General features: G+C 54.7%; 1 protein-coding gene across 1 annotated transcript in view; it reads left to right on the top strand.

Annotated features, from left to right (window-relative positions):
* The window catches only part of LOC123368377 (integrin alpha-D-like), a 57383-nt gene that overhangs the window by 7973 nt on the left and 21890 nt on the right, over positions 1-27520 (top strand). The window contains exons 2-29 of the mRNA XM_045013142.1: positions 4925-5039; positions 5183-5286; positions 5515-5579; positions 6246-6360; positions 6812-6942; positions 7201-7346; positions 7732-7885; positions 9533-9683; positions 10062-10135; positions 10709-10838; positions 10989-11137; positions 12540-12680; positions 12987-13193; positions 13727-13857; positions 20158-20315; positions 20486-20640; positions 20797-20928; positions 21456-21529; positions 23012-23153; positions 23462-23575; positions 24276-24355; positions 24764-24847; positions 24999-25074; positions 26063-26170; positions 26411-26494; positions 26780-26893; positions 27079-27171; positions 27349-27459. Coding sequence (XP_044869077.1) covers positions 4925-5039; positions 5183-5286; positions 5515-5579; positions 6246-6360; positions 6812-6942; positions 7201-7346; positions 7732-7885; positions 9533-9683; positions 10062-10135; positions 10709-10838; positions 10989-11137; positions 12540-12680; positions 12987-13193; positions 13727-13857; positions 20158-20315; positions 20486-20640; positions 20797-20928; positions 21456-21529; positions 23012-23153; positions 23462-23575; positions 24276-24355; positions 24764-24847; positions 24999-25074; positions 26063-26170; positions 26411-26494; positions 26780-26893; positions 27079-27171; positions 27349-27459 — 3338 coding nt within the window. The remainder of the gene's footprint in view (positions 1-4924; positions 5040-5182; positions 5287-5514; positions 5580-6245; positions 6361-6811; positions 6943-7200; positions 7347-7731; positions 7886-9532; positions 9684-10061; positions 10136-10708; positions 10839-10988; positions 11138-12539; positions 12681-12986; positions 13194-13726; positions 13858-20157; positions 20316-20485; positions 20641-20796; positions 20929-21455; positions 21530-23011; positions 23154-23461; positions 23576-24275; positions 24356-24763; positions 24848-24998; positions 25075-26062; positions 26171-26410; positions 26495-26779; positions 26894-27078; positions 27172-27348; positions 27460-27520) is intronic.

Genomic DNA, 27520 nt, shown 5'->3' with positions numbered 1-27520 from the left:
AGGGGCCCACACTTTCCCTGACCTTCTTGTTGTTAACATACCTGTAGAAACCCTTCTTGATACTCTTAACATCCCTTGCTAGCTGCAACTCCAAGTGTGATTTGGCCTTCCTGATTTCACTCCTGCATGCCTGAGCAATATTTGTATACTCCTCCCTGGTCATTTGTCCAAACTTCCATTTCTTGTAAGCTGCTTTTTTGTGTTTAAGATCAGCAAGGATTTCACTGTTAAGCCAAGCTGGTCGCCTGCCCTATTTACTATTCTTTCTACACCTTGGAATGGTTTGTTCCTGCAACCTCAACAAGGATTCTTTAAAATACAGCCAGTTCTCCTGGACTCCTTTCCCCTTCATGTTATTCTCCCAGGAGATCCTGCCCATCAGTTCCCCGAGGGAGTCAAAGTCTGCTTTTCTTAAGTCCATGGTCTGTATTCTGCTGCTCTCCTTTCTTCCTTGTGTCAGGATCCTGAACTCAACCATCTCATGGTCACTGCCTCCCAGGTTCCCATCCACTTTTGCTTCCCCTTTAAATTCTTCCCTGTTTGTGAGCAACAGGTCGAGAACAGCTCTGCTTGGTTGGTTCCTTCAGCACTTACACCAGGAAATTGTCCCCTACATTTTCCAAAAACTTCCTGGATTGTCTGTGCACTGCTGTATTGCTCTCCCAGCAGATATCGGGGTGATTGAAGTCCCCCATGAGAACCAGGGCCTGTGATCTAGTAACTTCTGTTAGTTGCCTGAAGAAAGCCTCATCCACCTCATCCTCCTGGTCTGGTGGTCTATAGCAGATTCCCACCACATCATCACCTTTGTTGCTCACACTTCTAAACTTAATCCAGAGACTCTCAGGTTTTTCTGTAGTTTCATACCAGAGCTCTGAGCAGTCATACTGCTCTCTTACATACAATGCAACTCCTGCATCTTCTATGCCCTGCCTGTCCTTCTTGAACAGTTTATATCCATCCATGACAGTACTCCAGTCATGTGAGTTATCCCACCAAGTCTCTGTTATTCCAATCACACCATAGTTCCTTGACTGTATGAGGACTTCCAGTTCTCCCTGCTTGTTTCCCAGGCTTCTTGCATTTGTGTATAGGCACTTAAGATAACTCGCTGATTGTCCTACTTTCTCAGTATGAGGCAGGAGTCCTTCCCTCTTGCGCTCTTCTGCTCGTGCCTCCTCCTGGTATCCCACTTCCCCACTTGCCTCAGGGCTTTGGTCTCCTTCCCCCAGTGAACCTAGTTTAAAGCTCTCCTCACTAGGTTAGCCAGCCTGCTTGCGAAGATGCTTTTCCCTCTCTTTGTTAGGTGAAGCCCATCTCTGCCTAGCAATGGTCAGGACATTCCAGATCAACTCCATATTTTCAGTTCAAAGCAGAACTGTCTGTTAGTGATGGTGTATTGTTTAGAGGAAATAGAACAGTAGCGCCGAAGATGTTACAAGCTGACATGCTCACAGGGGGACATGAAGGGCGCTTGGACCTGGAGAAATGTCATTCCAGAGCCAGAGAGAGACTGTAGTAGCCACAAATGAGCAATGAGATAGCGAAATTGTTAAAATGTGTGAAACAGGCCCCCAGTGCCAACCTGAACAGAGTAAAAGAGGTTATGTTAGTCAACAATGAACAGTTAAGGGCATGATCTAAAGTTGGTGTGAATCTATTTGAATACACAGGTGAGGGCTCTGTTTTTACACTGGATTATAATTATCATTCTCTGGACATTGTTTTATTTGAAAATACCACACCAAAACCATGGTATAATGCTCATGAAAGCCGTATTTTTCAGGCATGGAATCCCTGAAGTTATTTGCCCAGCGCTGAGATGCAGCCACCTATGGGATGGGGCCTGGGGGCTGTTTGTACAGGGATTCCCTCACCCAGCACTGAGATGTGGCCACTTGTTGGGTGTCTCAGGGAGGGGATGGGGGGAGGTGTGATTCTCCCTCTCCATGGAGCACGTTTGGTAAGATGTGGGCTGGGGCTGCGGTTCGTGGGCAGGAAGTGGACATGGTTGGCAGGGTCCTGCTGTAAAGCCACCACAGCTTCTTCGTGATTCAAAATCACATCTCCGCTGTCTGTGAAGCCGGGACCTCTGAGGGAGTGGGGGAGGTCACACGTTGTGGTGACTGAGAATAAGGATGACAGACTTGAGCATGGGACTGGGGAGTTTGAGGCACATTGGGAGACGGGTCCGAAAAAGGGATGAAGGGAAGATCGGGGAGCCTGCCCCTGCCCTCTCAGCACCCCCTTTGTCCAACCATCCCCACAATTTTCCAACCTCACCCCCCAACCCCACAATTCTACACCCCACCTTGCCCCACATCTGCTCCTCCTGCAAATCTGGAGGGTCTTTACCTCCTCCCAGCCTGGAGGGGGCTGCTCCAAGGGGACTCTCCATCCCAGGTCTGGGCTTGCAGGGATGGAGAGGGCAGAAGGGCTGAGGGAGAGGAGAGCAGAGCCACCCTGAGAGGTTATTACACTCCCTACTGCTCTCCCACAATTCCTCTCAGCCCCGCTTGCCTCCTGCGGCGGCCCTGATTGGCTACCCTTCCCCAGGAGGTTAACGATCAGCCAATTAGAGAAGAGTTTCCCCACTCACCCACTTCTCCCAGCCAGTCCCACGGGCAGAGGTGGGGAGTTAGTTAGCTACCCAATGCATTAGGGATTCAGTGTTGCCATCCACTGCCTGTTTCTTGTGTGACATGAGTTTAGGGAATCTCAAGCAGGAATTGCGAGGTTACAGTTGAAGCTCAGAGTTACGAACTGACAAGTCAACCGCACACCTCATTTAAATCGGAACTACACACCCAGGCAGCAGCAGAGACCAAAAGAAAAAAGAAAAAAAGCAACTATAGTACCATGCTGTGTTAAAAGTAAACTACTAAAAATATAAAGGGGAAGCTGCATTTTTCTTCTGCACAGTGTAACAGATGCAGACCAGTGGGGTACAGGAGTCTGGTAGAGGGCAAATATACTGGCCACTGGATGAGTAGTTTTCTGTTCCCTGAGTGACCAGAGCAGGGGCTGCGCTAGAGCAATCAGGAACCTGCTAGAACCAATTAAGACAGGCAGGCTAATTAAGACACCTGGAGCCAATTAAGAACATACTAGAATCAATTATGGCAGGCAGGCTAATCAGAACACCTGGATTAAAAATGACCTCCCCTCAGTTAGTGGAGAGTGTGCAAGGAGCAGGGAGTGAGGTGATGTGCTGCGGGAGGACTAAGGAGTACAAGTGTGATCAGGCTTCAGGAGGATGTTCCTGAGGTGAGGATAAAGAAGGTGTTTGGAGGAGGCCATGGGGAAGTAGCCCAGGGAGTTGTAGCTGTCACTCAGCTGATACAGGAGACGTTGTAGACAGCTGCTATCCACAGGGCCCTGGGCTGGAACCTGGTGTAGAGGGCGGGCCTGGGTTCCCCACATCCTCCCAACTCCCTATCTGACACAAGAAAAGTTGACCTGGTCTGTGAGACACACCAGAGGGGAAGGTCTAATTTGGAAAGTGATCTGGCCTGTCCCCAGCCCACTAGGTGGGACAACAGAGACTGTGGGGATTGTTCTCCATTTCCCCCATGCTGGCCAGTGATGAGGTTAGCTGAGTGAACGGCAAGTTTGAGCCTCTAGCAGAAGTGGCCAAACTGAGGGCTGCCATCAACCTATGAGGCGAGCAAATCCGCTAAAAAGCACAGGACCCACCAAGGCAGAGGAGGAACTTTCTCACAATAGTAAAGTTTCAAAGCTGGATTATGTCAATGTTCAGTTGTAAATGTTTGAAAGAACAACCATCATGTTTTGTTTGAGATACGAACATTTCAGAGTTACGAACAACCTCCATTCCCAGGGGTGTTGATAACTCTGAGGTTCTACTGCATTTTACCTCTGTATTTGGCCCTGGTGCAACCGCTGCTGCAATAGTGAGTCCAGTTCTGGTGCCCACAGTTCATGAAGGATGTTGATAAATTGGAGAGGGGTCAGAGAAGAGCCATGAGACGAATGAAAGGATTGGAAAACCTGCCTCATAGTGATAGACTCAAGGAGCTCAATCTAATTAAGGGAAGGTTAAAGGGTGACGACCCCAGTCTATGAGTACCTATGAGGAGGACAAATATTTAATAATGGTCTCTTCAATCTAGCAGATAAGGGGCTAACACGATCCAATGGCTGAAAGTTGATGATAGACAAACAAAGGCCGTGTCTACACTAGGGAGCGTACAGTGGCACAGCTTTACCGATGCAGCTGCACCAATGTAAGATCAGTCATGTAGCTACTCCATGCTGACAGGAAAGAGCTCTCCAGGCAACATAATTAAACAACCTCAATGAGTGGTGGTAGCTCTGTCAGCGGAAGAAGCTCTTCTGCCGCCAGTGATTCTCCATCACTGGAATTTTAAAATCGTGATTGGACGTTTTTCTGAAAGCTCTGCCATAGTTCAATGAGGAATTAATGCAGGGAAGTTCTCTGGCCTGTGTTATCCGGGAGGTATCACAATGGTCCCTTCTGGCCTTGGAATCTATCAGTCTATGAAGTCTGATCTGCCCCTTCTACCCCTACAGGAAGTGCACCCACTACGGATCAGCATCAGGAAAGCTGATGGAGATAAATCTAGCGATTTGTTCACTAACGCTAGCTCTACTCATGATATTTATTTTTAAGTGGGAGTGTCTGGTGCTATGCAAATGAATGTGGGGAATGATTTGCATAATATAACCCTTGAGGGCTAGGGAGCAGGTGGTGAGGAGCATGGAGGCAGGACACCTGGGTTCTATCCCTGGCTTTGGGAGAGGAGTGGGATTTGGTGGGTTAGAGTGGGGGGATGGAGGTGGAATTCAGTCCTGTAGCCAGAAGGAGCCGGCCCCTCAGCCCCAACTACTGGCCCATTCTCCATAGGGGAAGCGCTAACTGGTGACTGTTTAACCCCTGCAGTGCTGGCACTGAGCCGTGGATTCAGCATGGATGTGGAGGGACCCATCACCTTCCAGGAGGCAGCAGCGGGGTTTGGGCAGAGTGTGGTGCAGTTCGGGAGTGCCAGCGCTGGGGGGTAAGGGCCGAACGTGGGCTCGGGCCCCACATGACTCATGCCCAATGCTGAGGGGCTTGTCTGGCTGGGCTGCCCCTTGTGGGACCCACTGCACTGGGTGTAATGGGGCATCTCCTTAGCCCCCCTCTGTTCTCTCCCTGCAGGGTGATCGTTGGGGCCCCGCTGCAGATGGGAGGTGTGAATGAAACCGGCAAAGTCTACAAGTGCGACCCAAGCTCCAGACGCTGCCAGGAGATCCCCATCCAGAGTAGGGGCATCCTGTGGTGTGGGGTGCTGCAATAGGATTCGGGTGGGAGACAGGACTCCTGGGCTCTGTCACCAGCTCTGGGAGGGAGTGGAGTGGGGTGGGGTGTGTTGTGTTGGGGTGGGGTCTAGTGGTTAGAGTTGGGAGTCAGAAATCCTCTGTTCTATCCTCCGCTCTGGGATGGGAGTGGAGTTTATTTTCTCACCCTGGTCTGCATCTCTCCCCTGTCAGGGCCCCGCGATGCCATGAACATGTCCCTCGGTTTGTCTCTGGCTGCCCGAGGCTCCCAGTTCCTGGTAGGTACCACACCCAGGGGAAATGGGAGCTGGGACTGGGGTCTGACATTTGCTCCTTCATCATTCCAGGGGACAGCTCCCCCCACAAACCCCACTAGCCATTGATGGTAGTAACTGGGCAGTGTCAGAGTGACTGGAGCGATGGTTCAGAGATGACAATTGGGTGACGTCACTATGACTATAGGATAACTGTGCGAGGGCTGTTGGTAACTCCCGTAACTGGGGGAGGGGGGGGCACAAGGATGCAGTGGGGAATGGTGGTAGCCAGGTATCCTCACTTTGGCAACAGTGACCGTGAGATGATGTTGTGAGGGATGAAGGCAACTGGCTGATGTTGCCATGGTGACAGTGACTGGAAGAAAGCAGGAAGCTGAGCATTGTAACTGGGTTGTTGCCATGGTGAAAGTGACTGTGTGTGAACTTAGCAGGTAGCGTGGCAAAGGGTTAACATTGACATGGCATCATTGACTGGCTGCTGCCATAGCAGGGAGTGTGGGAACCACGTGATGCCCCCGTGAGGGTCCCTCTGCCCTAAGGGGGTCGCCTGCCCTGGCAGGGGCTTTCGCTGCATATCCATGGGAGGGAGCAGACCCCAGGTTCTCTCCCTCACCCTCAGTGCTCTGTTCAGAGGGGCACCTACTGACCCCGTGCCTTCTCATGCCCCAGGTGTGCGGCCCCACGGTGCACCGGGCCTGTGGGGAGAACATGTATGTCAATGGCTACTGCTTCCTCCTGGACCAGAGCCTCCGGCAGCTCCGGCGCATCCCAGACACCCTGGCAGGTGAGGGGTGACACAGGGTTGGGGCGGGGGCTATACCATGGGGTCACTGGTGGGTATATGGGCCATGGGTAGGTGGAGGGGAGATGGGTCTAGATGGGTCCATGGGTCTCATATGAATTGGGATAGCAGGCTAGGTGGGTCCATTGGTTTGATTCAGGATGTCAGTAGGAGCTGGGAGTCAGGACTCCTGGGTTCTGTCCCAGCTCTGGGATGGGGCTGGGGTGTATTTTTTTTCATCCCAGTGCATGTCATGCCCTACGCTCAGGACCCCTCAATGGCAAGGATGGCATCATATTGCGACAGAGGGGCCCATTGGCCCGGGGTTGCAGGGAGGGGACATGATGTCAGGTTAGATGGACCCATTGGTCTGGTCTCGCTCTTTCTACTGGGTTTTCTCCATGTTTGTGGAGTTGAGTCAGGAATCAGATGTATTTTTTCCTGTCCCTGTCAGAGTGTTCCAAACATGTCACAGACATAGCGCTCCTCATCGACGGTTCAGGCAGCATCGAAGAAGAGGATTTTACAAAGATGAAGACGTTTCTCTCCGAGATCATGAATCGTTTCCGCAACACCGACACGCAGGTAATGGGCAGAGGCTGAACCCTGACTACTTACCCTGCCCCTCGCAGTCTGTGCTGACCCCAATGCCCTAGTGCAGCGCTAGGGGGCGCTGTGCTGCATGGAGCAGCGATAGATTTTGTATCCAAAACCAGGAAAATATTCCCACAAAACAAGCTACATCCCGACCGCCTACCCCAGCTGTTAACTGAGTCTGATTCCTGCTTTTCTGACCCTCCACTCCTGGGATTATTTTTTTCTCTTCTCCCTTGTCTCCTGCAGTTCGCCCTCATGCAGTACTCCAATACATTTGCATTGCACTTCGACTTCTCACAGTACAGGAAGAGCAGCGACCCCGATCGCCTCCTCAGGTCGGTCTGGCAGCTCTTGGGAACAACGTACACGGCCAGCGCCATCCGGAAAGTGGTGTAGGTGTTGCCCTGCTCCCCGTGCTGACTCCACAGGGAATGGGCTGCAAGGACATACAAGCTAAGGGACAGGGGCTTGGGACTCCTGGGTTCTATCCCCAGCTGTGGGAGGGGAGTGGGGACTAGTAGGTTAAAGTGGGGTGGGGATGCTGTGAGCAAGGACTCCAGAGTTCTATTGCCAGCTCTGAGCCTCTGTTGTGTTGTGACTTTAAGCAAGTCACGTCCCCGCCCTGTGCCTCAGTTTTCCCATCAGTAAAATGGGGACATGACAGTGGCCTCCTTTGTAAAGGACTTTGAGATCTGCAATGCCAAAGCAGTGGACGAGTCCTAGGTGTTATTACGTATCAATAACCCTCCCATGCATTCCCCACCCCCACTTTTCCAGGCAGGAGCTGTTCACCTCCAGGAGAGGCGCTCGGGATGAGGCCACCAAGGTTCTCATTGTGATCACAGATGGGGAGAAATACAAAGACCCACTTTCTTATTCAGACGTCGTCCCCGAGGCTAAGAGAGCTGGAATCATCCGCTACGCCATTGGGGTGAGCCGTGGCTGTGCGGAGAACTAGTATGGCTCTGAGCCTGTGTCCAGGTTCCCATCAGATAAAGGAGAAGAACTGACCCTGGGTTGTAACTGGGTCAACGTGTGACATTATAAGAGAGCTGGAGCTCCTCTGTTGTTCAGGTTGAGCAGAGCTTTCTAGTTAAAGGTTGGGTTTTCTGCCTGCCCTACGGTCCATGTGCTGGCTCAGATTGCCATGAAATTTGGTATTCCTCATGGGGAAGCAGGTTAGGATTAGTGATCCAAATTTGGGATCAATTGAACAAGGGGTCCTGAGAAACAGCCCCCCAGTTAAACAGCAAAATTACCTGGTTCTAATAAAGTTTTTGCTGCACGCACCTGGGGCTCAAACAACGGCTCTGATCCTCCCCAAACTGATCTCAGTCACTTGACATTTATCTCCATGAAACTGATGAGCCAAAGGGATTGAAATGAGCATCAAGCAGCAAGATAAAGGGCAAGTCTAGGTGACAAAATTAAGTCGGCTTAAGTTATGTTGTCACACAGCCACCCCAGTAATTCCATCATTTTTTCATGTCCACACTCTCCTCTTTCTGTCGGCAGTGCGAATCCTCACCAGGAGCGCTTGTACCAACTTAACTGTCAGTGTGGGGCATGGTGTGGCACCGACAGCTGAAGCCCCAAGGCTATATAAGCAACGCAGTGTCTATATGGACACTGCAGTGACCTGACCACATTGAGCTAAGCACATCGGCTCTGGCGGATGTGGAGTTATGAACTCGGTGTGGTGGACGAGTTACATGGGTAGGAGCTACATTTTGGCGAGGCAGCTTACAGAGTTAGGTCGACGTAAGCTGCCTTATAGCAACAAACATAGAGTCATAGGTTCCCAGGCCAGAAGGGACTTTTGCGATGATCTAGTCTGAGCTCCCATGCAGCACAGGCCAGAGAACTGCCCCAAATAATCCCTGTTGGAACCAGAGCAGATCTCTTAGAAAACCAGCCAGTCTTGAGCTAAAAATTGCTAGGGATGGAGAATCCACCGTGGCACACGGTGAGCTGCTCCAATGGTTAATTCCCCTCATGGTTAAACCTGACACCTTCTTTCCAGTCTGAATGGGTGTAAATTCCGCTTCCAGCCATTGGACCTTGTTCGACCTTTGTCTGCCGCTTCTGTCAGGTCCAGCGACCGGGAGGTGCCTGACTCCACCGCTGAACCGACTGCATGCAACCCACCTGGACCAGCGCAGTGGTCCCAGCCCTTCACCCCTTGCCCTGAGGCGTCCCCCAGAGACAGTGCAGCACTCACCCCTCACTACGCCCTGGAGATTGAGTCATGCAGGGCCCAGACTGCTGACAATCCCCATGGCAAGAAGCCCCCTGTGCCCCGCTCCTGATACAGCTGACACAACTCGGTGCTGAAATGAGGCAGGCTCCATAACTCCAGGCATGAGGGCACCTCTCCTCACGTCACAGTGACACTTGTGCCAACCTGCTCCAGTGGCCCCCCCACCCCCCACTCACCAGGGCAGGACATGGCGCTGGCTGAGCTGTGCTTCTCTACGGCCCAGCAGGGTTCGGGGCAGGTGGGTATTTGTCCAGGGCTCTCGGCTGTGACTGACACCAATGCCCTGGTCTCCCCTGTACCTCTCTCTACTCCATTAAGGTCGGCGATGCCTTCTCCAGTGCTGCTGCCCAAAAGGAGCTCCAGGAGATCGCCTCTGAGCCCACCGACGAGCACGTCTTCCGAGTGGACAATTTTGACGCCCTCCAGGGCATCCAGAGGCAGCTGCAGGAGAAGATCTTCGCCATCGAAGGTACCAGAGCCGGGTGAGGGGCCGCACTGGCCCTGGGTCTCTAGAAATGGATTTTCAAGGCCGAGATGGGACAGGGAGCAGCTGGGAATCCAGAGCTTAAAGAGGCCCCAAATAGTCTCTCTTTCCCCATCCAACATTTATCTACTGATCTATCTCCATAGATCCCTGTAATGCCTTTCTCATCCGGGGCCCCCGGCCAAGGGACTGGCTGGCTGGCTCAAGGGGTTGAGGAATGGGACATGGGGCCTTTTCTTTAGGGAGTACTGGATCCAATCCAGCCTCGAGGTGGGGAGAAGGGCTGGCTCAGGGCATGGGACAAGGGGCCTTTACTGACTATGATGGTCTCTCCCGTGTCTGTCTGTCTGTCTCTCCCTCCAGGCACCCAGTCCCAGAGCGGCAGCTCCTTCCAGCTGGAGATGGCTCAGGAAGGATTCAGCTCCCTGCTGTCCCCTGTGAGTGACGCCTGGCCCCAGGCCATGTCCCACGCTGCCGTGGGCTGGGGCCCTGACAGCGCTTTCATGCTACACAGGAGCTGGTTGCCTTAGTGCAGTGGTCCCCAACCTTTTCATCTGGCGGGCGCCGACAAGCGGCCTCATCGAGAGGCATCACCGCCGAAATGCCGCAGAAATTCGGTGGCATTTTGGCGGGTGCTCCACCAGGGGTCAGGACGTGGGCGCCTTTAGACGCCCCCGCAGGCGCCATGGCGCCCGTGGGCACCGCGTCGGGGACTCCTGCCTTAGTGCTTGCAGGGGAGACAACCCTTTACTAGCCCAGAGCGCTGCTGGAGCTGTGCAAAGGGCACCCTCCCCTCCCACACAGTGCAGGCACTAGGGGGCTCTCTGCTTCAGCGTGTGGTGTGGGGACCCAGTAGGGGGTGCTCACTCCACTGTCCATCAGCACCGACCCCAGTGTCACAGCACGTTGCTAGGGGGCGCTGTGCTGCAGGTTCTGGCCTCGTCTAGTAAATACAATCTGCACTGTCTGTTTCCTGTAATCAGTCCCCTTTGCCGTGCGTGTCGGTTTAGGATGGGCCTGTGCTGGGAGCGGTGGGAGCCTATGACTGGTCCGGTGGAATATACCTATATGGGAACAGCGGGAAGCCCAGCTTCATCAACGTATCCAAAACCTCCACTGACATGAATGATGCTTACCTCGGTAAGAACAAACCCACAGAACTTCCCTTACCTATTTAAACAGCCCCCTCGCCCCACCCCAGAGGGGCATCTCAGTTCTGGGAAAGTTCTGTGCAGCACTGTTGTATGGCTGTTTCTCATCTCACCTCCTGACGTCCCTTCTTCCTTTGAGGTTATTCGTCTCAGGTCATCACAGCCAATGGGCAGAGCAGCTACGTGGTCGGGGCCCCTCGCTACCAACACACCGGCAAAGTCGTCCTGTTCAGCCGAGATACCAAGGGTGGGGAATGGACACCCAGATCGGAGGTGTTGGGAAAGCAGGTATGGGGAGCGGTACAGGTAGTGTGGGTGTGAAAAGGGGGGGTTGGAGAAAGCCTGTAAGATTTTGACATCGTGTAATATTTGTGTTTGGCTTCAGCTTCAGGAACCATTCCATCAGAGAGCCTCAGGCAGGGGATAAATTTGACTGGTTTAGGGAATTGCATCGCAGCTGACATTCTGCATCTCTCCAGCATCTCTCCAATATCCCACTGTTGTTACCTTCACTTACAATCTAGATAGAACTCATGAGACGGATATAGACAGAGGCCCAGACCCTCCAGGGGACTTAGGCGTTGTGATGCTGCAGAGAGGCACCTACCCCTGCCAGCGATCCATGAAGCAGGGGAAGACTGGTGCTCTTCCACCTAGCCCACATGTCGGGCTTCATCCAGTAGGCAAGCTCCGAGCCACCAAGATCATCACAAACCAGATGGAGGAGACGAGGGAGAGTCTTTGAGTCCCTGCTTTGCCTGATAAGGAAGAAAGCTTTAACCAGGGCTCTGCCATCTCCCAGGGAGTTTTCTGACCACGGTGCCAAAGGGTGGTTGTGATTTGCACACATTCTGCAGCCCAACTGATATTTAATTAGTCAATTAAAGTGGAACAACTTTAACAGGAGAGACTGAGGGAGCCCACAGCTGAGGGGTTGGAGCACTGACCTAAGAAATAGCAGACCCCTGTTCAACTCCTTCTCCTCTGACCACACATACCAGATGGCGCCCTGCAGGTGGAGCAGCCCCTGTCTTCCCCCAGTTTGTGGATCATGCTGGGGTGTGGTGTGAAATGGGCAACTGGCTGCTTAGAGTAAGACAGCAGTGCACATGCCCTGCCATTGAGGCAGCAACATAAGGAGCTTCTACTGCAAAAATTTAGGCACCAACTCAGGTTAGGCACCTATAGGGGTCAGCAGCAGCCAGACAGAGGTTTTGTGGATCACAGTGGCACCTAAGTCTGGGGGTTAGGCACATAAGTACCTTTGTGGATCTGGGATAGAGAGAGACTCAGACAAGGAAAATAACATTACTAGTGATATTAACAGTGTCTGGAAAGGATCACACTACACTAACAAAGTGAATTTCTCTAAGCTCCAACTGCCTACACATTCCAGCTAAACAGAACTTATAACAGTGGCTCAGTCAGTGAATAAACTTTACTTGTGCTAGCACAACCTCTAAAAAGAATTGCACCACAGCTAGCATTCAGCATCTCTCCAAGATCTAATTGCCTATACATTCAAGAACACTTACAGTGATAGCATCACCTGCTGTGCAGCAGGAGGGTGAGTCTAAGGATGGAATGAGCATTGGGACAGAATCCTTAGTCCCATAGGGTGAGAAGGGTCCCAGTGGGAGAAGAAGCAGGCGGTGACTAAATTGAAGGGGTGACTTATCTGCCTCTCCAGATTGGCTCGTATTTCGGGGGTATGCTGTGTGCTGTGGACCTCGACAGAGATGGGAACACGGACCTGGTTCTAATCGGAGCCCCCATGTACTATACACCTCTGAATGGAGGGCAGGTCTCTATCTGTCTGATTCACTGGTCGGTAAGAAAGATGATGGAGCCAGGGGAAAGATGGATGGCCTGGGGTTCTTCTTGCCTGCACTGCCATGGGGTTGCGATGCTGGGACAATTAGCATGGCAGTAGCAGGCGCGGTGCTCCAGGGAGCAGGGTGGAGGGATCATTAGGGGACACTTTTCCGTGCCAGTCAGTGATGGCCCCAATGCCCCAGAGCGGCACCAAGGGCCGTTATGCTGCAGAGAGAGGGAAAAGGGGGTCAGTAGGGGGCACTCTCTGCTGGCTGTCAGTGCTAATCCTTTCCCCACGTGTCTCTTTGGATGGGGCCTGCAGAGGATGACACTGATCTGCAGCAAGACACTGCAGGGGCAGATGGGGCAGGCGTTCGGGCGCTTTGGGGCCAGCATGTCTGAAATCGGGGACATCAGTGGGGACGGACGGACGGACGTGGCCATTGGGGCCCCCATGGAGAACGACAATCGCGGGGCCTTGTACATCTTCCATGGGGGAAAGGGAGGCCTCAGTCTCCATTACAGCCAGGTGAGCCCAGCTCCTGCGGGGAGGGGTCATCACAGATCCTGAAAGAGACATCATGGGGCCCCACGGCCCCCTAGTGCCTATTAGCCTGTAGCAGCTGCTTTCCCATCCCTCACCCTCTGCTGCCCCCTAGTGCCCATTATACAGCACAGCTGCCCCTTCCCCACCCCTCACCCTCTGCTGCCCCCTGGTGCCCATTATACAGTACAGCCACCCCTTCCACTCCCTCACCCTCTGCTGCCCCCTAGTGCCCATTATACAGTACAGCCGCCCCTTCCCCACCCCTCACCCTCTGCTGCCCCCTAGTGCCTATTAGCCTGTAGCTGTCCCTTCCCCACCCCTCACCCTCTGCTGCCCCCTGGTGCCCATTATACAGTACAGCCGCTCCTTCCCCGCCCCTCACCCTCCACTGCCCCCTAGTGCCCATTATACAGTACAGCCGCCCCTTCCCCACCCCTCACCCTCTGCTGCCCCTAGTGCCCATATACAGTACAGCCGCTCCTTCCCCACCCCTTACTGCTCTCTCTGCCCCACAGCGCATAGAGGGGTCTCTGTTCTCCAGCAGGCTGCAGTACTTTGGCCAGGCCGTCAGTGGCGGGACAGACTTGATGGGGGATGGACTCCCAGACATCGCGGTGGGAGCACAAGGGCAGGTCCTGCTGCTGAGGTGAGTTACTCTGTTGTTGCACTGCTCCACATTACAGTCTCAGGCCTTGTCTACACTACAGAGTTGTTTTGATAGAAGTTATGTCAATGATCAAGAAGCACTATAATTTCATCGCTATTCCATGTTCACACTATGTTCCTAGTGTCGGCAGAGCACCTCCACACTTGGTGCTCTAGGACTGAGAGTGAGAGCAGTGCACTGTGTGGGTATCTATTCTAGTATGCAACTCGCCACATACTGCAACTAGAAGTTATGGAAAGGCGGAGTGGATCACAGCACCTCATGGGTGCTAACTCAATGTCCCATGATGCTTTATTTTCTGTCCCAGCATTCCATGGTCTTCTGACCACTTTTAGTGGCATTTTTAACACCCCTTGTTGATTGTGTGCCCACCATCTTTGTGTGAAAGGATGGATCCTGCAATGCTCTCTACTGTTGTGAACACATCGCGGCTGGTTGTGGAGTATATCATGAGCACCCAATCTGAACAGGAATCAGTGTTGCCTGACCTGCTGTGTGCCATGGAAAGAAGCAACACCAGGTTACTTTTGGCATTCATGGAGCAGCTGAACAAGGTGGACCATCACTTTGGGGCTCAGGAAAGAAGCATTGAGTGGTGGGATCGCATCGTAATACAGATCTGGGTTGACAAGCAGTGGCTGCAGAACTTCTGGATGCAGAAAGCCACCTCCTTGGAACTGTGCGCAGAGCTTGCCCAAGCACTGTGGTGCAAGGACACCAAAATGAGAGCAGTCCTCTCAGTGGAGAAGCGTGTGGCGATTGCTGTGTGGAAACTGACGACTCCAGGCTGCTACCAGTCACTCGCGAATCAGTTTGTAGTCAGGACGTCAGCCATGGGTGCTGTGTTAACACAAGAGTGCAGGGTCATTAATCGCATTGTGCTATGAAGGACCATCACTCTTGGCCACGTGCGTGAAATAGTGGATGGCTTTGCGGATGTGGGATTCCCAAACTGCAGCGAGGTGCATATTCCAGTTTTGGCCCCGGACCATCTTGCGATGGAGTACATCAATAGAAAAGGGTACTTCTCCGTAGTATTGCAGGCACTTGTTGATCACTGTAGACATTTCACTGACATCAGCATGGGTGGTTCAGGAACGTGCATGATGTACGCATCTTGAAGAACACTCGCCTGTACAGAAAGCTGCAAGCAGGGACTTCCTTTCCACACCAGAAGATTCCAGTGGGGGATGTTGAAATTCCCATAGTGATTCTGGGAGACCCTGCTTACCCCTTACTCCCATGGCTCAGGAAGCCTTACTCGGGAAACCTGGACAGCAGCAAGGAGTGCTTCAACAATAGGCTGAGTAGATGTAGAATGACCCTGGAATGTGCTTTGGCAGATTAAAAGCGTGCTGGCGATGCCTTTATGGCAGGTTAGATCTAAATGAGATGACCATTTCAATGGTCATAGCTGACTGCTGCACACTCCATAATCTTTGTGAGGCTAAGGGTGAAAAGATTCCACTGGGGAGGAGTGCTGAAGCAGATCACCTGGCTGCTGATTTTGAGCAGCCTGGTACCAGGGCTATTAGAGGGGCACTATGAGGTGGGGGGGGGGGGCAATTTGAATCAGGGAGGCTTTGAGGCAAGATTTTGAGATTGCAAACCAGTAATGTGTATTTCTATACAGCAAGATGCCATGCTTCATTAAACTCAGTTATCTTATTTGGCCTCGCACTTGTGATTCCTGACTGGGACTTGTAGTAAGCCAATGATTAGAATGCATGTATACGTTACTAGCAGCAACAATCACTATGTGTAGGCATGGGCGGTTGGTGAACCGCAGGCTTGGGGAGGCTAGCCCCTGCCCAGCCTGCCCCATCTGCTCAGGGCCCTACCCCTCCCATCTCCCACTTCCCCAACAGAGCCCACCTCACCCCCGCAAGCCCTGGTCTGCCTGACTGCCTCCAGTCCTGGAGCACCGGGTGGAGCCCTCCCCAACCGCAGAGCACTGGATGGGTGGGCACTGCGCCCCTTGGAGCGCTGGGCAGGTGGACAGCACATCCCTCCCCACTAGCCCAGGAGTGGCAGACGAGCAGGCAGCATGTCCCCTCCCCAGACCAGGAGTAATAGGTGAATGAGCACCCCCAGGCCTGGAGCAGCAGGCGAATGGGTAGAGAGCCCCCCTGGAGTGACGTGTGGGCAGGCAGTGGGTTCCCCTCCTAAGCCCTGGAGCACCAGGTGGGCAGGCAGTGTTTTCCCCCCATCCCAGAGCACCTGGCGGGCAGTGCAGACCCCAGACCCTGAGCGCTGGGCGGGTGATATAAGCACCCGCTCCAGCTGCCTGGAGTCTCTGGCCGCAGGCTGGCCCCCACTTGCCCCAGCCCCAGGCTGGAACCGAGCCAAGGGGGAAGAGCCACAGCAGAGTGCGGCAGGAAGCAAGAGGGGACCTGGGGGTGAAGTGTGTGCAGGGCCATGCAGGGCAGCTTGGGGAGGCTCAGCCTTCCCCGGCCTTTGATACCTGCTGCCCATGCATGTAGGACACACAGAACGATTGTTTATCTTCCAGAGAGTTTGTTTTTATTAAATGCCAGTTAACACACACAAAAGGCTTGGTGGGAAGGGAGATAAGAGTGCAGGGCAGTGGAGGCTCTCATAGCTGTGCGTATGTCCAGCTATTAATTTGGAAGCTGTCTGAAGGGTTGGAGTGAATGGGATTCTGAGACATTCTGGGAAGTTGCAAGGAATGTTTGGGAGGAATGTGGGGAGGGCATGGAAAGCAGTTTTCCCATCTTTCTATTTCCCTCAGCACCATGTGTTTTTTTTTCTGACTCAGAGGATTGGAGCACATCTCTGAACATGTCCTCCTTGCTCCACCTTGGTTGCTTCCTTATCTGGCGAAGGTGCTCCGTTGGTGTGTAGTGGTGTCCCCAGAATGCCACAGCTGCAGATGCACAAGAAATAATGCACAGAAGCATGATTGTTAGTTCATGCACAGCATTGAATCATTACAGTAAAATACACCTCTTGTAACATACCAATCACTTTCTCAATGTCCCTTGGCAAGCACACATCTCAACGAACACCCTAAACATGGTGAGTATGGGCTAGGTGGGGGGTGGACATTCAAAATGGAGCAAAGGGTGTTGATGCTTTCAGAGGATCGGTGAAGGGGACTGGGGACAATATTGTAAGCCGTGCCACCATTTTGCACAGTCAGAGGTCATTGAAGCTGATATCTCACTCCTGAGAGGAGGCAAAGGTGCATCTACTGCCTGCATCTAGGTTCAGACTGGTCCCTATGCTGCTCAGCTGTGTGCCTCTTTGGTCCCTGCACAAGTGATTGCCGAGTGGTGCAGGAAAGTTTCCTACAATGGGGAAGGGACAAAGAAGCTCTGCCAAGGAACCTTTGGCAGAGGATTGGCGAGTACCTCCAGGTAGTTTCCTAGAGATCTCTGTGGAAGATTCCCATGAAATCTGGGGGTGCATCAACACACTGTTCTGCTGCACTGCTAAGCTGCACAGGGAAATGCACAGCACACAGAAACACAGCAAGTCCTGCACATTTCTATCTCTTTCTTCGCCCACTATTACAGTGTTCAGAGCAAAGGACAGCTGTTCGCCATGTAATCGAGCTCAAAAAGATCACTAACCAGGGGTCTCCTCTCCTGCATTGTGCTCACCAGAGATGGACTGCTGGGACTGGTAACACCCCTCCAGAGTGGAAAAGAGCTCCTGACTCACCATGGTACCAGACGTAGGGTCCACAACGTCCTCCAATTTGACTTCCTCGTCCACGACTTCATCGTCAGGGTTAGGTCCACTTTCCATTCCCAGCAAAATGTCCAAGGGGCTCTTTGCGGTGTAGATGGGGTCATCACAGAGGATGGTGTCCAACTCCTTGTAGAAGCGGCAGCTCTTGGGCACAACACCAGAGTGAGGGTTTGCCTCCCTTGCCTTCTGGTACACCTGCCTCAGCTCCTTTATCTTCACTCTGCACTGCACCGTGTCCTGATTTGTAGCCCTTCTCACATAAGCCATGAGAAATCCACCTGTAGATCTTGATGTGCCTACGGATGGAGCGGAGCTAGGACGGGTCAGACTCCTTTCACAATATACTCAGCAGATCCAACAGCTCCACAGTGGCCCAAGCAGGAGAGCGTTTGCCGCATGGAGCCGCCATGGTCAGCTGGGGAGATGCCATGTGAGCTCTCCACACTGAGCAAACAGGAAGTGGAACTTCAAAAATTCCTGTGCCTTTAAAGGAGGAGGGCGGATGCTTGTTTACGTGGCTGCAGAGCAGCTGGGTTCAAACTGCTGATTAGAGCAGTCAGGACGTAGATTTGCCAAATTTCTAGTCACACAGAACCGAACACCTGCCCCTTCCCCATGGCCCTGCCTCCGCTCACTACATTCCCCCTCCCTCAGTGTCTCACTCTCCTCCACCCTCACTGACTTTCACTGGGCTGGGGCAGAGGGTTGGGGTGTGGGAGGGGGTGAGGGCTCTTACTGGGAGTGCAAGCTCCAGGGTGGGGCCAGAAATGAGGGGTTCAGGATGCAGAAGGGGGCTCCGGGCTGGGCCAGGGCGTAGGGGTGCATGAGGGGGTGAGGGCTCTGGCTCAGGTGTAGGCTCTGGGGTGGGGCTAAAGATGAGGAGTTTGGGGTGCAGGAAGGGGCTCCGGGCTGGGGGATGGGGTCGAGGGATTTGGAGTGAGGGAGGGAGCTGTGGGATGAGGCAGAGGGTTGGCATGCAGGAGGGGGTGAGGGCTCTGGACTGGGTTTGCTAGCTCTGGAGTGAGGCTGGGAATGAGGGGCTCAGCACGTGGGAGGGAGCTCTGGGCTGGGGCAGGGGTTGAGGTGCAGGGGGGTGAGGGCTCTGGGCTGGGTTTGTTAGCTCTGGGGTTGAGCTGGGGATGAGGGGTTTGGGGTCCAAGAGGTGGCTCCAGGTTTGGGGGGGGCCCGGGCTGGGGCATGGACTTACCTTGGGCGGCTCCTGCTAAGAAGTAGGAAGCAGGTCTGGTTCCTAGGCGAAGTGGGCTAGCAGGCTCTCCGTGCCACTCTCGCCCACAGGCACTGCCCCCTCAGCGGCGCTGGAGCTGGTGCTCAGGGAGGGGCATTGCGCAGAGCCCCGTGGCCCCCCACCTAGGACAAGTAGGGACTAGCCTGCCTTAGAGCCGCTGCACTGCCGACCGATTTTTAACGGCCCGGTCGGTGGTGCTGACTGAAGCCGCCAGGGTCCCTTTTCCACCAGTTGTTCCAGTCGAAAACTGGACACCTGGTCACTCTGTCAGGAAGGGCATTGTGGGAAACCTCCTGGAGGCAAATTATAGCGACAGAACCAAGCCCAGGCTTTAAACTGGCACTTTGTCAACAAAACTTTGCCGCGAAAAGCTCCATTCCTCTCGTCAAGGTGGTTTTGCTTTGTTGGCAAAACAGGAGAGTTTTGTCGCCAAAAGTCACATTGTCGTGTGTAAACCTTCACTGTTTTGTGGACAAAAGCTGCCTTTTGTATAGTGTAGACAAGACCTGGCCGAGACCCTGAGAGCCCAGGGCTACAAAGTCCAGGTACACACCCTGATCGTGGGAGCCTTGGGCTCATGGGACCCCTGCAATGAGCCAGTTCTGAGAGCGTACGGGGTCGGTCGAGGCTACGCTCGGCTCATGAGACAGCTCATGGTGTCCGACGCCATCAGATGGTCCAGAGACATTTATACCGAACGCATCACCGGACACCACCAATACCACACCAAGTAACCGAGACAGCCGACCAGGGAAATCACCCACTCCCTTCCCTGACGGACCAAGGGACGCACCCCACCCATGTACTTATCCGCTACACCAATACCAACTTGGACTCCTTATTCATTCCATGGGTGGCGTACCCGAGCCCACTTATCCACTGACACTTTAAAAACTCTTGCACCCCAATCTGGGTCTATGCCGGTTATGCGACATGTATATATCTTTTCATCCTTGCAAACGATATCTGTAACCCCCCATAACCCAAGCCTGACTCCAGATGTACAGTACCTTCCTCTCAACCTGTGTATATTTCATTTCAAACATTCACTTTAATAAAATTTTTACTGTGTGTGAGTGTGTGTGTGAGAGAGAGGGAGAGAGACTGCTGCCCCCTGCTGGAGAATGGCACAATGGCAGCTCTTCTGCTCCCTTCTCTGCCCCCCAGCGTCTTCTCTAGGAGAACGGTGTGTCCATAACTCATCTCCCTGGGGTGCTGTGAGCACATCTAGGCTGGGTGGGAGGCTCTGGGGAGGGAGGGGGCCTGGCCCCATTGCAGGGAGCAGCTGGATGATGGTTCTGTTCCCCCCATGGCAGGTCCCGGCCGGTGCTCAGAGTCAGGGTCTCCATCAGCTTCCAGCCCCCAACCATCCCCACCTCGGCCTTCGACTGCCAGGGGCAGGAGCAGCTCAACACGGAGGCCACCAGGGCAGAGGTCTGCTTCACCGTCACTAAGAGCACCATGGACAGCCTAGGTCAGACCAAACCCACCCCCTGCTCCGCTCCCCCCCTGAGCCAGCCAGTCCCCTGCCCTGGGGTTGGATTGGAACCAGCACCCTCTGGGGGGAAAGGCCCCGTGTCCCATTTCCCCTTGAGGTTTCCACTCTCTGGGTCTCTCTGTCCCTCGTTTTCCCCTCCCCCGTAGGCGACGGGATCTCCAGCACCATCCAATATAGCCTGGCCCTGGACCCCGGACGGACGAAGATCCGAGCCGCCTTCAACTCCACTAGCCCCGTCCTGAGCAGCGAGCTACACCTTAGCATCAAGAAGAAATGTGAGGCGTACCGGATAACGTTACCTGTGAGTGTGGGGGGTCCTAACACCTTCCCCTCCCGCTGTGTCTGTTCCTCCAACCCTGCCCCAAATGACACAAAGAACAAACCTCTCTCTGGGTCCCACCCAGCCCCCAGTTCCCCTTTTCCTTCAGGGGCCTGATGGGTCTCTCTGTCTCCCCAGCTCTGCCCAGAGGATACCGTGACCCCCATCACCCTCCGTCTCAACTATACCCTGACAGGGGAGCCCATCGCTGCTGCCGGTGACCTCAGACCCATCCTGAGTGAGGACTCCACGCCAGTGTCTGCAGGCTCGGTAAGGTGCCAGAGCCAGGCCCCGCAGTGTGTCTCCTGCAGGGATCGAACCAGTGACCGTGCAGTTTTAAAGCAAGAGTCTGGAAAATTCAGAAGCAGCAAAAGCCTCCTAACTCCCTTTACACAGCACAGCCACTAGAGGGCGACAGATATGGATGCTGAGTTTGCCTTTGCATCTCGCCTCCATGGGAACACTCCAACCTTTTGCTGCACAATTTTCAATATTTATTTTGGCCAGGGCCCCCTAGCGGGGAAAGGCCCCATGCCCTGTTCCCCACCCCCCAAGCCAGCCAGTCCTCCAGCCATGGTACCACTAGAAGTGTGAAACTGCTGCTGGGCAGAGGGTGAGGAGGAATGGTGGGGGTGGGGGCGGAGCTGAGGATGGGTTTAGCTGTCCCCCTGTGCAGGGCACTGTGAGGTGCTGGGGTAATGGGAGGGTCCCTGGGTCCCTGCGTTGTTGCTCTGGTAAATGGTGCTGCAGCCCCCTCCCCACCCACTCTGATCCTGCTCTCCTGGGTCTCCCCCCAGCTCCCGTTTCAGAAGGACTGTGGCCTGGATGGCCGCTGTGATGACCAGTTAGAAATCTCCTTCAATTTCTCTGGGTAAGTCACTGAATCCTCCCCAAAAACACCTACCTTGGTGGGATGCATCCGGCTTGATCACAACTTGGATTTTCAGCATCCAGCTGGAGATCTTGCCAGATTTCCAGGGCTGATGGATCCTGGGTGCTGGGTGTGAAGGGTTACCCCCCCTGCTCTGGGCTGTCCCCTGATGTACTGGGGAACCACTGAGCCCACCGGTTCTACCAGCCTGGGCTTCCTTACACTGTTCTGCTGAGCCAGGCCCTCCAGCCTCCAGCACACACCCAGGTAGGGACACACCCAGCTGCAGAAAGACACACACACTGAGATCGGCTCTGCATGGGACAGCTCAGCTCGGGGATTGCCCAGCACTCAAGTACCCTCAGGAGTGTAAACCCAAAATTGTATTGTCTTGAACTGCACAGAAAACTGTACAGCGTAAGCTCATGAAAATCGCCCCCTCCCTCAATGCGGAGGAAGATCTGCACAGCTTTTTGCCCCCCAGATACAAATTGCACAAACTGGTTTAGAAAAAACAAGCACAAGTTTAATAACTACAAAGGACAGATTTTAAATGATTATAAGGGATAGCAAACAGATGAAAGCAGATTACTGAGCAAATAAAACAAACTCGCAAACTAAGCTTAATACACGAAAGAAACTGGCTACAAGTAGTAATTTCTCACCCTAAACATTGTGAGGTTGTTTGCAGAGTTTCCTGTAGACAAACCACTCTTGCTTGCAGCTTAGAACCCCAGATATTCCTTTCACAGGCCAGATACCTTCTAGCCTGGGTCCAGTCCTTTCTTCCCCAGATCAGTCTTAGGTATTTTCACCTTGGGCGGGGATTCAGTGGAGATCCGGCCCTGATTAACTCACTTCCCTGCCTTATATAGGACTTACATGTGGTGGGAATCCTTTGTTTCCCTCTTTGATCCCCATCTCCTATTTGTGGAAAAATACTAGCAGTCCAAGATAGAGTCCAGTACTAGGAGACATGATCACATGACCCTGCAGTGTCAAAGCAGCCATAAATCCCCCAGAAGACTTCACAGGAAGGTGGGAGATTAGTAACGTCAGAGTCCTATTGCTCTCCCTAATGACCTATTAACGAACCAGCCAGACTGATGGCATTTTCGCTGGTGGGCATTCCCCAGGTGCAAATCCACTTGTAATTGTTATATAGTCAATATTCCTAACTTCAGATACAGAAAGGACACATGCATAAAAATAGGACAATCACATTCAGTAAAACATCACCTTTCCAATGATACTGCAGATGACCCATCTTGCATAAAATACAACTTAGTTATGCCATATTCATATCAAAACAATATCTCTATAAAGAATATGAGGCGTAGTGTCACTGGCTGCACTGCTGTGGGGAAGATGCACTGCCGGAAGCTCACAGCACTGGGGTCCCCGGCTGGGCACTGCTAGAAGAAGTTCACAGAGAGGACAGGATGCTGCCTTGAGGAAGCTCACCCCTTTCTCCCCCCTTAGCTTGAGCACCCTGGTGGTGGGGGTTACCCCAGAACTCAACACCACTGTCTCCATCCAGAACCGTGGGGAGAATTCCTACAGCACCAGAGTGCAGTTCTTCTACCCGGCCGCGCTGTCCTACCGCCGGGTCCTGCTGCTCCAGGTACCCCAACGTACACCAGGCATGAGGGGCAGCCTCTGCAGGAGGTGCTGTGCTATAGGGAGTGGGTAGGGGGCTCGTCAGAAGGGCTGAGCTTTAGGGAGCGGGTGGAGGGCTTGGTGGGGGCGCCGAGCTGCAGAGAGCAGGTGGGGTGCTTGCCAGGGGTGCTGAGTTGCAGGGTGTGGGTGGGGGGGCTCAGCAGCGGTGCTGAGCTGCAGGGCGCAGGTGTGCTAAGCTGTGGTGAACGGATGTGGGGACTTGGCAGGGGTGCTGTGAGCTGCGTGTCTCACTGGCTGGTCTCCCGTGGTCAGTCTAACAGGAGGGCCGTGGCCGTTAAGTGCAGCTCGGCCGTGGGCTCAGAGGAACAGACTCAAAGGAACAGCACCTGCCAGATCAACCACCCCATCTTCTGGAGCGGGGCCAAGGTAGGGACGGGCTCTGAACATCCTCCCACAACCCAAGACCATGCCCCAGCCCTGAGCCCCCTCCTCCCACACCCTGAACTCCTCTTTTCTGGCCCCATCCCAGAGCCCACATCCCCAGCTTGTATCCTCACCCAACCCCCTGCCCCAGCCCAGTGAAACTGAGTGAGGCTGGGGGAAAGTGAGTCACTGAGGGAGAGGGGATGGAGTGAGTGGCAGCGGGGCCTCAGAGAAGGGGCGGGATAGGGGAGGGGTCTCGGAGGTGGGGAGGGTCAAAGGTATTCGGTTTTGTGGAATTAGAAAGTTGGCAACCCTAGTGTGAGCCCAGCTGGGAGCAGAGAGGGGAAGTTCCCTGGGGTCAGCCCAGCCCGTGACAAGAGATGTGCTGGGGAAAGCGCCCCGGGGAGCCTGGTGAGTCAGTGCAAACAGAGCCCTGAGGTCACTCCGAGGCTGGAGTCAGGTCCTAAAAAGGATGGTTAATGGGATGTTGCCATGGCACAGAGCGGGTTGAGGTCTCTGGATCCCAAACCGGATTAGTGCTGTCTGTGGCCAGGGGCAGGGTCATGTTAACATCTTCGCCTCCCTGGATTCCATCTAAGTTCATACAACAGACCCCCTGATCCCCTGTGCCTGCTCCACCCCTGCAGTCTCTGGCAGTTCCCCAGGCCCTGACGCTCACCCCCCCCCCCCTGTGGTTTTCCAGGCCGTCTTCATCGCTACCTTTGATGTCTCCTCTGAGGCCGACCTGGGGGACAGGCTGCAGATCACGGCCAAGGCCAGCAGGTGAGGGGGCTGTGCAGGGCCAGGGGGTGGGATGGGTAGGGGGTGGATTAGGGTTTTGTGGGGCCCCTGGGCCAGAGCAACTGGGGGTCACACCACACCTCTTCTGCCTGCATTCCCTCCCCCCGCCCCCTGTTCTCCCGGTGCTCCGCCCAGGGAGTGGGGTCGGGGTGCGTGGAGTGGCAGGCAGAGCGGGTCGGGATGCAGGGGCTCCCATTTTTCTGGGGGCCCCCAATTGGCTGGGGCCCCTGGGCACGGGCCCCATTGGCTAATCCACCACAGGAGTGGAGAGCAGTGGGAGGGGGCCATGCACAGAGCAGGACAATGTAGTGGCCTGTGGTGCAGCCTCCCTGCACAGTTACCTGCCTGCATCTCCTCACATCTCTCTCCTTTGCCCTCCCCTCCCCCCAGTGACAATGGCGGCCCCATCACCGAGCGCATGATGCACCGGGCGGAGCTGCCGGTCAAGTACGGCATCTTCATCATCCTCACCAGGTAGGTCAGTGCAGAGACAGAGGGGAGAGCACCCCCTACTGGGCCCCCATCCCCACTCCTTGCACCACAATGCCCCCACCCACCGCCACTCTCCAGCCCCATCTATCACACTCCCGTCTCTCTCCTTCCTTCCATCCTTTTCCTTCCCCAGCCTCGAGGAGTCGACCAAGTACGTCAACTTCTCCGAGGAGGCAGGAACAAGTGTGCCAGTGACACATCGGTACGAGGTGAGGCCGGCAGTGCACAGTGTGTGTGGGGGGGAGATGGGGCAAGGAGGGGTCTCAGAGCAGCTTCCAATGGGTCTCCCAGGTACGAGAGCCCCCTAGGATTGCCAATTTCTACTCGCACAAAACTGAACACCTCTGCCCTGCCCCTGACCTGAGGTCCTGCCCTTACTCACTCCATCCCCTTTCCCTCCATCGCTCCCTCTCCCCGACCCTCACTCTCTTTCACTGGGCTGGGGCAGGGGGTTGAGGTGTGGGAGGGGGTGAGGGCTCCAGCTGGGGGGTGCAGGATCTGGGGTAGAGGTGGGGATGAGGTGTTTGGGATACTGGAGCGGGCTCAGGGATGGCGCAGAGGGTTGAGTTGTGTAGAGGGGTTCAGGATCCCAACGGCCTTCTCAGAAGCGGCCACCAGGTCCCTGCAGCCCCTAGATGAATGGGCAGCCAGGGAAACTCCATGTGCGGCCGTTGTGCCTACAGATGCCACCCCTGGAGCTCCCATTGGTCACAGTTCCCAGCCAATGGGAGCTCTGGAGCCGGATCTCGGTGCGGGGGCAATGCAGGGAGCCTCCCTGGCCACCCATGTGTCATGGGACTGTAGGGATCTGACGGCAGCTTCTGGGAGCTGCGCGGAGCTAGGGCAGGCAGCCAGGGAGCCTCCTTAGCCCCAGTCCCCTGCTGCACCGCCGAACCACCAGGGTCTCTTTTTGACTGGGTGTTTAAGCAAAAAACCGGAAGCCTGGCAACCCTAGAGCCACCCAACACCAGGCGAGATCCCTGTGTGTACATCACGAGAGCCTCTCCCCAGAGGCAGAACTTCCTGAATGGGATCTAGTGCGTTAGAGCACGGAGGGGTGGGCAGGGAGCCAGGACTCCTGGGTTCTATCCCCAGATCTAGCAGGGCAGTGGGGTCTGAGGGTTAGAGCGGGGACTGGGGATCAGAGCACCTGGATTCTCTTCCTGCAGTGCCCTATGGAGAGTCTGTTTCTTTCAGGTCAAGAACCTGCGGCAGCGAAGCATCCCCATCTCGGTCACGTTCCAGTTCCCTGTGGAGCTGAGCGGCGTCCGGGTGTGGGACGCCTCTGAGGTCGTCCCCTCCAAGGTACCTGCCTCTCCCTGCCCTTGTGTGTGTGTGAGATGGGCCCAGTGACGCCTGCTCTGCTCTACAGCGCCCCCTGCTGGGACAGGCTGCCTAGTGGGGATAGGCCACATGTTCCCCCACCTCCCCACAGCCAGCCAGTCCCCTGCCCTGGGGCTGGATTGTAGCTGGCGTCCCCTAGAGGGGAAAGTCCCCATGTCCCTTTCCCTCCCCTCTTAAAACCATGTCTCTCTCCCTCCCCAGCCCCAGCTGGCTCAGTGCACCAGTGAGTCTGAAACGCCTGGTCCGAAGGACTTTGTGAAGCAGATGAACGAGTGCCCCGTGCTGGTGAGTACAGGCTGATGCGGGTCCCAGCAGCCCCTTCCCCTCTGCACTAACACAGACAGTGAGTGGGGGGCTGGGCTGGGGTCGGGACGCCTGCTATAGACAGACCCAGACCCTCCTAGAATATCAGGGCTGGAAGGGACCTCAGGAGGTTCTAGTCCAACCCCCTGCTCAAAGCAGGACCAATTCCCAACTAAATCATCCCAGCCAGGGCTTTGTCAAGCCTCATGGTCATGCTGAGACCCTGCACGCCCCCTGCCTCACATGGCGATATCCTTCCACCCCCAGGACTGCTCCGTGGCCACCTGTAAGAAGATCCGGTGCAGAATCACCTCCCTGGAAATGCAGCAGCCACTGGAGTTCATGATCAAAGGGAACGTCAGCTTCCAGTGGGTCTCCCAGGTATGAGAGAGCCCCCCCATGTGAACTGCCCCCACGCCTCACCCCAGAGGTGGCTGCATCTCAGTGCTGGGCAAGGGATTGCCCCTGTGTGAACAGCCTGTAAATTGCTCTGGGTCCCCCTGGGACGATGCTCTGGGCTGGTTTGTGTCATTTCTGGTCAGGGACGGTGAATTTCTGTGTTCCAGACTCAGCAGCAGAAAGTGAGTCTGGTGAGCGAGGCCCGGATTGAATACGAGGAGGAGAAATACACCCAGAAGGAGGGATTCATCCAGCGCCAGGTACCAGAGTGACTGTGCCCGGGATAGAGAGAGCATCGGCCAGTGGTTAGAGCTGGGAGCCAGGACGCCTGGGTCCTGTCCCTGCTCTGGGAGGAAGTGGGGTCTGGTGTGTTAGAGGAGGGGTGGGTGATGGTGCCAGGACTCCTGGGTCCCAATCTCACAGCCCCTCTCCCCCAGGTGCAGACGGTGGTGGAGCGCTCCGAGGTCTATAACTACCTGCCCATCGTTGTGGGCAGCAGCGTGGGGGGCCTGGTCCTGCTGGCTCTCATCACCGCAGCCCTCTACAAGGTGAGTGGGGCAGGGTAATGGACCCCTCCTCCACAACTTATCACCTTGGGGGTGGGGCCAG

This window comes from Mauremys mutica, chromosome 4, assembly GCF_020497125.1.
Source record: "Mauremys mutica isolate MM-2020 ecotype Southern chromosome 4, ASM2049712v1, whole genome shotgun sequence".
Taxonomy (NCBI): Eukaryota; Metazoa; Chordata; order Testudines; family Geoemydidae; genus Mauremys; species Mauremys mutica.
The sequence above is the reverse complement of the archived record's forward strand: the minus strand, read 5'-3'. Positions and strand labels throughout refer to the sequence as shown.